At 41.9% G+C, this 12431-nt stretch overlaps 1 protein-coding gene across 5 annotated transcripts in view; it reads left to right on the plus strand.

The window, feature by feature from the left end:
* The window catches only part of LOC115045719 (cyclin-dependent kinase 17-like), a 34042-nt gene that overhangs the window by 3558 nt on the left and 18053 nt on the right, over positions 1-12431 (plus strand). Inside the window, exons 2-3 of one of the 5 annotated variants that reach the window (XM_029505524.1) lie at positions 1370-1529; positions 3836-4000. In XM_029505524.1, coding sequence (XP_029361384.1) covers positions 1370-1529; positions 3836-4000 — 325 coding nt within the window. Of the gene's footprint in view, positions 1-1369; positions 1530-3835; positions 4001-8691; positions 9736-12431 lie in introns of those variants that run through there. The other 4 variants (XM_029505526.1, XM_029505528.1, XM_029505527.1 and 1 more) reach the window with 4 other exon arrangements.

Here is a 12431-nt window from a genome sequence, read left to right on the forward strand (position 1 = left end):
TCTGCACAGGCTTCCTCCTCTCTCTAGTGAAGTCTGGGAAAACATGCAAATGAGGGGGGAGGGAGATTTGTTCCATACTGATAATCCATGTGTGACAGATGATAAGAAATGAATGTGAGATGTTCTCCTTTCTCGCCTTTTTTCTCTTCTTCAACTTTTTTTTTTTTTTTTTTTTTTGCATCTTGGAGAGGTTCCTTCTTTTGAGGTGCAAACCATATCCAACTGGACTCATGTAAATTGGCAGAGGCGATGTTGTTAGCAATGGATACTCGCCTAAATGCATCTTCTAGAGAAATAAAGCCAGTCATCCTGAATGAGGATCACTGGGTTTCAATTCCCTCAGAGCACTGGCTGTCGCTAATAGGCCTGAAAGACTGAGAGCCTGAAAGGATGAATGGCTTTTGTTGAAGCCTCCAAGGTTGGACACAAAGAGAAAGGCAGTGGGTGCCGTGTGTGTTTGTACGTCAGCGCGCGCGTGTGTGTGCGCACAAGTGCATGTCAGCTCCTGAGCTCTTATGGGTTAGATAGAAGGAGCAGGAAGTGGAAGGAAGACAGAAATACTCTGTCATAGCTGCGTCTACCTCCAGGCCGGCAAAACAGAACAAAGTGACTTCAACACACACTTACGCAATCACACTCATACTGTACATATGCACCTAAACCAGATTCTAAATGTCTGCTGAGGGGCACTCTGAACAATATATAACTCTGAAAGCTCACTGGGATCAAGAGGTATACTCACATAATTACATGACGCACATAGTTGGACTGCGGTCAGATGAAACCAGATTTCCATCAGAGCTAATTGACAGCAGCTTGAGTATGAAGGGCTTTATTCTTGTGTGCTTTAATGATTTTGTTAGAATTTTTTTCAGAAGAAAACTAGATGCATACTGTAGTTTGTATATTGCGTTGTAGATGATGGTTGATGGAAGAGCCAGTGAGATGTGTGTCAATCACAGCTTATCTGCTCTTGTCTGAAACCTCTGGGGAGCTGCATAGTCAGCCATTTACATCTTTTCATTTGTGCATTTTTTTTGTTTGCTGCTCTCTATCTCTCTCTTTCCCTGTGTCTCTTTGCGCCTGTCTCTCTCTCTCACGTTGTTGTTTTTATTCTGCAATGTTTGCACTTGGGATACATAACAATGAGAACACACACTGCGTGAACAAACACAATCATCAGGAGCTCAAAGAACGGTAGAAAATGCGCAGAGGCTGCACTGCAGTAGTTTCACTGTACAATGAAGATTAGTGGGCCAGTGTGGACCTATCCATCAGAGGTTATAATGAGAACAAAGTCCATGATTATGACGGTGGTGCCGGTGATGTTGATAATAATGATGTTGCTGGTTGTCCCCATCTTCCTCAGCCCGTGTGCTCTTGTGGTGTGGCCGAGAAGATGGACAGGATGAAGATAATCAAGCGGAGGCTGTCCATGTCTCTACGCAGTGCTCGGCCTGTCGATGACTCCCTGTCTGAACTGGCAGAACAGATGGCCTTAGACGAGCCCTCTGCAGCCAGGGACAACGGTGAGACGTTAAAACTAGTGCACTGACATGCAGGTGCGCATAAGCATCTCAGCAGATGCTTGTCTGTCATACAAGCAAACATTATGTAAATAGGGATTCATTTCCAAACTCACTTTGCAGCTCCAAGTAGCTACACCTCCATGTGACTACAGTCAGTTAGTTGACTCTGAGCATAGCAGGCAGGGACGAACTGTTATTATCATAAAGAGTAATTGTGTCACCTTCACAACCGTCTTCTGAGTCACACCATGATTAGTTTGACTCCATAACCTCAATCTGTTATGGCTCCTGTTTTACCACACAGGAGCAAGCAAACCACACAAAAGAGCAGACTCTCCAGTAGTAGCTGGTTCAATACACAATTAAGTGGTTAGCAAATGAGACTGTGCTTGTAATGAAAATAAAAAGTTTTGAGCTGAACCCACTGGAGCCATCTTAATTTGTGACCATCATCATCTTAACCTTATCATTAGCTCTGTCACCATTCTTTCACTGTTCACTTCATCATCCAGGCTGACAGGTGTACTGCTTTGGAAATGCATTTTAATTCGCAAAATATCCATTTTATTGTGTTTTTACATTGCCAAATGAAAATGGTGCAGCTTGGAGGACAAAGCGGGCAAAGGAAAAATCATTTTTGAGAGCCACCCAGTGGGCATCTTCCAGCACTGCATGTACCTCTTTGGAAAAATCTGAGCGCTCACCTTAAACCAAGATAATGGCAGTGCGATCAGACTTTTTGTATTTTCACACACTTATCTTGCTCACAGTTTGAAACCAAACTAGGACCTACAGTGAGCGGGGGGGTTGCCTGCTTTCTTTAAATGCGTTTGTCTCAGAGAAAAGGGAAAAGACAAGACAAGACAAGACTAAGAAAGTGAGGAAGAAAAAGAAAAGTTTCACTGTCCAAATAAAGCTGTGCTGTGTTTGAAGCTGGATGTGTTGGCTCTCTTGCAGTTTGGATACAAGATGTGTTGTTTGTTGGTGTTATTTCAGCTCCCGAGCTGCAACATTCACATCTTTGCTTGATTACTTTTAATTCCTGCCGTCTCTCTCCTCCTCTTCATCCTCCTATTTTTACTTCCCCGTCTTTTGATTTTAATAGCTCAAGTGCTGTTGAGTACATTTCCAGAAGGAGCGAAGAAGAGAGTGGGATTGAGATGGAGGAAGTGATGTAGAGGATGATGGCATTAAACTTTTACAAGTGCTATACATCTTTTCTTACCCTTTTCATTTGCTGTAGCACCCTCCCGACTTCCATGTCTCATATATATTTTAGTCTGATTTTGCAAAACCAAATTCTTTTGGGTGCCAGTTAGAAATGATGTTGAGCGTGGCATGTCGTCATATGAGTTCTTCCACTGCGTTCTTCGATGACTTTAGATGCTTTAGATTAGAGACAGGGATGGAATCGTGTCAGGACTTTAGAGGGAACATTGCGCTGTGATGCTCGTGGATCGGAGTGGATTTTACTCTGCAGTATGGACTAAATGTAGGAATTATTTGAAATATAGGAGATGTGGCATGCAGGCTTCCACCCACGTTCTGCCAGAAATAATTCATTAATCCTAATCAGTCTGAAAGAGAAGTGACCAAGCATCCATACTGACCAGCTGTTCCTTACATTTTGGAGGAATTCAGTGAAGGCATTTGAATTTGAATGAACCAATTTGCTGTTTGTAAGCTTAACTTTGATCCCCAGACTTTAATGTAATTAGTCAAATATCTATTCAAGCCCCTCCATCTGTGATTCGGCAACTCCCTTTTCTGTGCAGCCTTCCTAAAGTGTGTTTGCTTATTTTGTTGGTCTCTCTTTTTACAGTGCTTTGATCTGATCAGTCTTTGACACATTGTCCACTACACATACCTCATCTCTAAAACAATATCCATGGCTATTTCTTTTACTCTGTGCCGGTATTTGCCCCTTTTCTAACATGAGTACAGCAGCTGTATGTATTCCCGCCCTTTTATCTATCTACTACATATTGTACTTTTCCTTCATGTTCTGCTACCGTTCTGTGTCTGGTCTCTGTGTGACCTTGTATCGTCTCTTCCTCTCCTCCTTTCCCCTCCTACAATTCCCGTCATCTGCCCGCTTCTGTCCCCTTTTTTCTCCTTTTACCCCACTTTCCACCTGTGCTTTTTCCTGTTTTGACCTCTTTTTTCTTGTCATTTTTATTATCGAACTACTGCTGTACATATACACTTTCTCTCCTCTTTCTTGCCTTCTCTGGCACTCTTTTTTTTCCCCCAAATCCTTCGTCTCCTTTCATTCCCTGGCTGTCTGTTTGCATCATATGTCTCAGAGCCCATGGTGGTGTGCGCCTTGCACCCTCCTGCTTCCCATAGTGCTCCCTCCTTCCTGCGTCAATATGCTGGTCATCTGGGCCGCACCGCCCTGCGCAGAGAACCAGGTGGGGGGCTGGAAAGAGACAGAGCGTACCTGAGTCTGCACAGAACTGGATCTCTGGGTACACACACACACACACACACACACAAATTTGTATGAGAAAAGGTGAAGTGCTTTTTTTTCCCAGCACTTTCCACACACTTTGTAGTTTCCACGCCAAGTTTGTCTGTCATGATTCTTTGTCACAACATTTATTAATATTTGCTTTTATTCCATGTGTCAGTATATCAGCAAAAGGAATTAATAATGTATCTCCATTCTGAGCAATACTGCCACCTGTGGGTAGAACACACACACACACACACACACACACACACACAAAGATGTCATGTTGATGTCCATTTTTGTGACAAATGTTTGTTTGTACGTATGTGGATTTTCAGTCCAAGTAAAGCCATATTTAAGGACACTGCTTGGCTAGACTCCCAACAGTAACTATGAATTTGGGAGGCTAAAACTCTAATGACCTTAATCCAACATACACAGACACACGCACACACATGTTTGCAACACCCACATGCTCACACAATCACTTTTTCCTTCTGTCTGTCGATATTATGTAATGGAAAGTGTGGTCTGTGGTTCTATGGATTTCAGTAATCCCATTTTCCTCTGTGGCGGGGGGAGTGGAAGTCAAGAATGGAGGCAAAGACCTGGGTGCTGGATGGTTTTAGAAAGATCTCAAGCTTGGTAAAGGGCAAGAGGATGATTAATGGGGAACTGAGCAATAACGAGGGAGAAATTACAAGTAACGATGGATTGACCCACTAAGCGCTGGGAGAGCGTCCCAAAATTGTTCCTGGAAGAGTAACATTAGCTTTTTCCTGTTTATCACCTCAGTCCTTGGCTGCATGAACTGGAGATGGCCACAATGAGAGCTTTTGCGTATATTGAACTCTGGCTAACAAGAGAACTAGTCTTGTAAGTAGAGCTCACAGTTCCTTGCCATCCTACAAGTTGGGAATATGATAATAGGGTCATCCATGTAACAGGAGCTTTGGGAAGGGTATCTTTTCACCACTAAAATACTATTGCTAATGACACCAGCGTTTCTCTACCAATATGAGAGAGAATAATAAATGTCTGAAATCTTACTCTTTAAGTATGGTTTAAGCTGACATAAGCCGAACTGCCCAAGAACTACAACGAAAAATTGAATAATCTAACAGATTTTTTTTAGTAAATTATTCAACTCATTTGTTAACATGAAGACATAAGCAAATATTTTGGTTAAATAACCAGAAATCCGACCAAGACGTGCTGAATAGAACATTTCATTATCAATGCTGCCAGGTGGATGAACGTGGTTTTTGTGTTCTCCCTATGGAGATAAATCAGTAAAGTGTAAAATCTGAATTTACCAGTCTTAAAATGTCAATGGCAGTGAAAGTCCCCATCTGTCTGAGCTCAGAAATGCTCTAAAAAGGACTCAACTCACAAAGCTTGACTCAGAACCTAGAATAAATGCTATTCTATTATTAAAATCTTGATATGGTGTATTTTGAAATGTTAGGAGGTACGCTGTGTATGCGTACGTTTCCCACTGGTTTGTCTTGCTGACTCACTGTTTGCCACTCAGCAGTCAGAGCACGTCGCACCCTTTAATAGAGCGACACGATGATGCAATCTCTTTTTCCGGCTGCCCTAAAGACATTACCCTCCCTTTCTTTCTCTTTCTCTTTTCTGCCTCTCCTCCCTTCATGTCTTTCTAACCTGCTATCTTTCCACTGGAGAATTCAATTAAAAGAATTTTTCATCTGTGTAAGTGGCCCTGACTGCTGGGTTATGTGTGGATGGTTGACGTGTCTTGCCAGCAGCCAGAGCCAGAGAGCTTTTACTGGTTTGTGATTCCTCTAATGCTAACAGGGCCAACACCCATTACCTCTGCACTGTACTTACAGTGAAGAAAGACGAACACTGCACTCTTTCACTTTTCACCATTACCTTCTCTCTCTCTCTCACACTCTCTGTGAAAACCCAGAGTTTGGGTTTGAGAGATTGAGAATTAGTCTGCCTTCCTGTCTGTAACAGTGAGAGAGAGGACTCTGATGAAAAGCTGCCTACACTTGGACTTGGGCTGCTATTTCTGATACTGCCACAGATGTCTCCTCAGGTTCTTTTCTGTCCTCTGATTCTGTATCCATCTCTTTCTCTCAACATGTATCTAACCACTATATTTAACCTTCCAGATAAAACCAGAACGGGGAAAAGATAAAAGATGGAAAGCTTTTCAGACCAGCCTTATCTCTTCCTGTGTTTGGTACAACATGAGGGACCTCGTCAGTGCCAGGGATTTAATGTAATGCATTAACACTGCATTAATCGCTGTAGTCCTCTCCCTCTCTCCCCACACTCTTAGCCATCCATTTGCTCATACTAACTCTCATCACTCACTCCCAGACTTGGTTTAATAAGAACAATGGACTGGACTCCATTTATGTAGTTGGTCTAGTAAGCTTTTATGTGCGTTAGGGCGCCTTGCTTGAGGCGAAAGGAAGATGTTACGAAAGAATACTGTTGATTTGCAGAGCTGTACAGAAAAGATAGGAGGGGGCAATGTGTTTGGGAACCAGTACATATGGAGCCACTTGCTTACAGTAGGCACTCTGGTCCAAGTAATTGAATAATAAGGTTCCTTAGATGCAGATAAAAGGTTTAGAGGTAATTACTGCAGTCTAAATTCTCCTGCCCTACATCCTTGTATGCGTTTCTCTATGCCTGCATGGTCCACAGGGACGTTATATGCACTTTGATTTTTACTGTCTCAATGGTCTGGAGACAGATTATGGTATTTATGGTTAAAAAAATGGATCAAAACACTATATTTTAATATGAATTTAAAATGTGGCCCACCTAATGAACATCACAATAAAGATATTTACAATAAGGTGCAGAAAATTTTGAAAAAGATCTTGAAGGAAGTAAAAGTGTGCAGAAGAAAGAAAGAAATCTCCTTCGCTTTTGCAAGAGAGATTCCTTTATGAGACAGTGATAAGGGAATGGTACATTAGTGAACCTTTGTCCTTGAGGTATAAAACAGTCTGAAGTTCAAGGATGCAGAGCTCTACATCAGTCTATGCAATCTAAATGGTCATTATTCTATACTTGAATTGAACTGAGAACATAGTTCGAAGGACAAGAGCCAAAAATGCTTCACATGTCAATTTTAGTTAGTTATCACTGTTGACCCAAATGTCTGTTTTAACCATAACCCTAACCCTTAACCATCCACATGTAGCTAATTTGATGTTTTCACGAACACACAATTAAACAGATCTAACTGATCATTTATCCCAGTACATCTTGGCTGCTGCCAAGTATAGTTATTTGTTTATGTAAGCAGCTTCATAATTAGTGCATCGTTATTGACACGGGGTGTATGAGGCTCCTTTTGTGAGTGTGTTTCTTTAAGTTAAGCCAACAGGATAACCTGGTTATTGACATAAAGGGAGAGGTGAGATTTCTCTTGTACGCGCTGAATGCATTTCAAGCACTGTTTTTCCTTTTTTTTAAATCATGCGTCTTTGAGATTTTGAGGAAGTTGGCATTTTATACATTATCTGGATGGCATTTTTGAATGAGGCCATTAAAAGCCTCTTTTTTTCCATTCGTGCTTATTTTGAATTTCTATTATGGAAAGATCCTGTCTTCCTTGGGGGAAATAAGAGAAATGTCAATTCTGGTAAAATTATCCTCCAGTACCACATTTGGTTAATTTCTGAATCTAAATTCACCATTTTTCGTAGAAGACCCATGCTATAAGGATGCCATTAAAAAGACATTTTGCCTGCTTTGTTAAAAATTTTCCATGTGGTAAAACTAGCAAAACCAAACTGAAACTCAAAAAGCAGGTCTAAAAAGTGTGAAAAGTCCAACCAGTGAAGTCATCACAAAACAGGCCATTGGTTTACAAATCAGATGGACACCTCATTGTCGTAATAAAAAAAGACAGCATTAATGTAGTAATGAGAGTTTGATACATGCTATTGAAAACATGCCATTGATTAATTATTTGTGATGCTGCCATCTGCAGTCACTAATCATATTTGGCTTAACGTTTGGAAATTTGCTAATGTGTGAAAGGAATATAACAGTGCCCAGGTGTTTCAGGCAGAGCAATGTAGGCCTGTGTTTAGCTTTAGCAGCTGTGCTGTGGCATGCAAAGGGGAGTGTGTTGAACGTGAATAATGTTTTGGGTTCGGGTGGGGGGAGAGAAATGTAGAGCAGACGTATGAAGCTGGGATGCTGGAGGCATCGTTTAGAAGCCTCAGGGTTTCAATTTCCACACTAGGGAGTAATCGGGATAAGGAGGCAGAGGGTGGAAAGGAGGGAATGAAAGAGATAGCGGGGAAGCAAGAAACAGAGGAAGGGCTGGTAAATGAGATACACCAAATGAGACAGATTACAAAGAAGAGTCTGATCAGGCAGAAAATGTTGTCATCGGGTCCTGAATAGAAAGCAAGGAGGGCTGTACTGTATATTCAACCATCTCTAGAACCAGATAGAAATAGGAGGAGTGAGGGAGGCAGTGGTAGAGGTGTGAGGGGAGGGAGAGAGACAGAGAGAGAGAGAGAGAGAGAACGAACGAACGAACGAACGAACGAACGAGCAAGTGAGAGAGAGAGGGAGTGGATGAGAGATTGGATCACATGAGCGGGAGGAGAGTAATAGCAAGGTAAAGGGAGGGAACGATATACTAACAACGCTGAAAGCACTGATAGGGGCGCCAGAGGCAAGGAGGGAGCAGTCGAGAAAGGGGAGTAAAGACAGGGAGAGAGCGGCACAACAGCCTGAAGAGCATGCTGTGCTGAATAACAGAGGAAGAGCAAAGGAAGGACAAAGGGAGGAGATTGGATAGAGACGGAGCCAAACAGGACTAAACATGACGACACTAGACTATAATTGACGAGGTAACCAGGGAGGCAGCGTGAAAGGAGGAGCTGGAAGCCAAAGAGGTCAGATAGTTGAACACCAGAAAGGTGAAAGTGTGTTGTTGTTTTTTTTTCCCCTTGGACTGTAAGTTTGAGTCTCTGCACTTGTGTGTGTGAGTTTCAGTCTAAATCACATAGATGGAGACAGAACACCTGTTATTATGACACGATGGGGTGTAACAGTTTTCAGCTCGGGTGTGTTGGACCATCTCTGCAGCATTTTGCCTACCTGCACAGTGTTTGACCTTCCTTAGTCAGCAGGCAGACTGTGACTGCGGAAAGAGGAACAGCAAGAAAGAGAGAGAGGGAGAGGGAGTGTCTACAGGAAAACACAGCAAGAGAGAAAAAGAGACAGAAGGAGAGAGAGTTAAAGTGGAGTAGTAGCTGAGGGAGTTCTTGCATTTTGATTTGTGTGCCTGGTAGTCAGCACTGTCCTCCCAATGTAAGACCTGTGGGGTTCTCCTAAAGGTGAGGGGGCAGCCTGAAGTTAAAACTCCTCGATCCCACCCAGAGCAGCGGACTGGACTGAAATGGCATCAACTCTGTGAAGAATCCAAATGTAATTTAATTTAATTTTATTTTCTTTTAAATCTCCTTGAGAATTATTATTATTATTATTAGAATTTTTTAAAAAATTTTGTCAGTACTTTCTGCTGTAACGCTTTTGAGTCCGCTTGGAAAATGGATGTGCCAGGCAACCCCCAAGGGTGCGCTGCTCGGGCTACCAGAGTGGGAGACTCTAAGACTGGGGAGGCTAGATTGGGAGAGGGGGTGAGAGTGGGGGAGAGAGACACCCCGCTCAGGCTGTCACCTTTCCGTATGCTTCGAGTGCTGGACTCGTGCCGTCCTCCAGGAAACCGTATTGGTGAGTCTCATTGCTGTCTTCATCACCCATCTTCATCATCAGTTTCATCCACATCCCGAACATCCATTTCTTCAAATCCAGGTCCAAGAAAATACTGAACAGGTTTTATTTGGCCACATTTTAAAAAGATTTTGGTTAAATATTGCTCAGTAAATGATACCAACATTAACCCTGCATTGGGTTATATAAAGTCTTATGATAGTTGTGCTCACATTGCATTAAGGGAAATAGTGATTTCACCCCGTGGAAAATGAAATTAAGATCAAACAAGTGTCCTGAGGTTTTATTCATTACAAAGAACGTGAGCTATGCAAAGTAGACTCCTCTCCGAATCTGCTGATCCTAAGACTTTTAATATCTTAAACCTATTAATTTGAAAATATTATCTCCTTTATGTGGCTGCTTTACAGATTATAAATGCAGTGGGTTGGCCCCTGGCAGTGTGTGTGGTTATCTTTGGGGATCCCATGAATTCCTGAGGGAAGTGAAGAGTCCTTCAAGTTCTTCTTTTGAATTTTTCATTCAATTGCTTATCCGCCCAAGGACTGCTATATCTGTATTGCTGTCACTCATGACAGTTTGGTGTCCCGCTCTAATAAAGAGTTTTAGAAATTCTCACCTTAGAGGGCAAGAAAAAAGAAGTCCAAAGCTTATCGAGAAAAAACTGAATTTAATCAACTATGAACTATAAATTCAGCCATTGCACCCTTGAGCAGCACTTCAAAAAAACTACAAAAAAAAAACCAAAACTTGAATATGTGGCCTCTTTTGGATGGAAAACTCAAGATTTCTGTTACTGTTTGAGCGACTTCTAATCTTGCATGTACTTTTCACTACTTGAGCTACTTACTTACATTTGCACCTTCTTTTAACATGTTTCCATTGGCTTTCCAATCGTTTTCTGAGGCACTGCCGACACTTGCTGGATTTCCAGCTAAGTTACAGTTTTTGAGGATTGTTCTACCCAGCCAGCTTATTCGTGCTAACAGGGAGTCAGCAACCTCCCTATATAGGCCAGCTGGGCTGCACACCAGGAGGTAGGTGTAGCTCATGACATTTACTGTCTGCTCTTAGTCTGCTGCTATGGAAATGGAGCAGAAAGAACCTGTAAAAGATGAAAAAGATCAGCCCATGTGATAAGTATGTATGTGTGAGTGTGACTGCGCATTTATTTTGAGGAGACAAAGTGTGTACTGCAGGAGAAGCCAGCATATCAAAAATGCACATCCTGCATCCATTAGCAGAAGATGATCATATTATGTTGTTTCCCGGAGCCAGGTGATGGAATTTTCCTCCCTGATCAGTCGATCAGTCTCACACACCCACATCTCCTTGACAGTTTACTTGAAGCCCAACTACTCTGTGAAAGGGAGGAAGAACTGTGACATAATACTCACTCGACATGAGCGTATGGTCATGTGTGCGTGTCTGTCAGTATGTAGATATCCTAGATCAATTTCCCCTCACTCTGGTGTCAGTTACCTTCAGCTTAATGTTTCACCATCAGGGTTGTGTGGGTTGTTTCCTGATATGACTACTCACGATGAACCGGTTTACTAGGCATTTACACAGATGGGATTGTGTTTGGGTTGTGTTTTGCTAATGAGCATATGCTGCTTTTGTCAACAGATAGTTGGACTAACTGACAGATGTAAAATGAAATTATCATCTGGGGTATACAGATGAGATATACAGGTCACCTGTTTGTGCAAAAAAGAAAATCTCAACAAGTAACTTAAAATTCAATTGTTAAAGTTTTTTTTTTTTTTTTTGGTTTCTTTGTTTGTTTGTTTGTTTGTTTTTTTTTGCTCAGAGGATGATGTACATCACTAACATGTCAGTGCGTATTATATTATACTTTTAAGATAGCTTAACATAAAAAAAAAAAGAAAAAAGCTGTCTGGTACTCAAAGCTATAGAGAGTAAGAAAAGAAAGCTGTGCTGAAAAACATGTTTGCTTTATTGGGTTGATTTGCTGTTCACAATGCATCTTAACCATTTTAGTGTTGAGGCAAAATTTGCAGCTTAGACTACTCTTCTCAAATTCTACTACTACTGCTCTCTCTAACCTTGATTACATGAAAAAGACACATAAATGACCTCAGACTGACCTCAGCTGGTATTACTCCTCTCTGTAGCTGACAGACAGTGCACTATAATAAATAGCTTTACCTATCTGGCTCTTAGTCATTCTATCCTATGCCTCAGATGTCACAGTCACTCAAGGGAATTATTTTTCTTTCTGCTTCATCAATTTTCCCTGTGGCAATTGTCTCCTGATCTCCTAATCTTCCCTACATCTCCCTCTTCTCTGCCAATGGTGGCTATTTGAAGTGTAAACAGTAGATGACGGTAAAGTAAGGTGTTTATAATGTAAAGGAGTGAGCTTTGACATCTGCCAAGTTGCTACCCTAAACACAAAATAAACACACACACACTGACCACGCACACCACTCACACGACTGTGTGTACATGACCCAGACTTGAGAACTATCATACAATGAAAGGACCCTTCCCCCACATTTACTCACACACCAACTGAGGGAGGCAAGCCTATCTGCAGCACCGTGACTCATTAATCAGATGGATTCTGGGGAGGATGGAGGTGTGTGGGGGGGGTGGCAGGCAGCGATGGAAAAGCTCCCGTTGCATGCAGGGTAATATAAATCTTAAACCACCTCCTCTTACCAATAGCA

The sequence above is a fragment of the Echeneis naucrates genome, chromosome 7 (genome assembly GCF_900963305.1).
Source record: "Echeneis naucrates chromosome 7, fEcheNa1.1, whole genome shotgun sequence".
NCBI classification, from domain to species: domain Eukaryota; kingdom Metazoa; phylum Chordata; class Actinopteri; order Carangiformes; family Echeneidae; genus Echeneis; species Echeneis naucrates.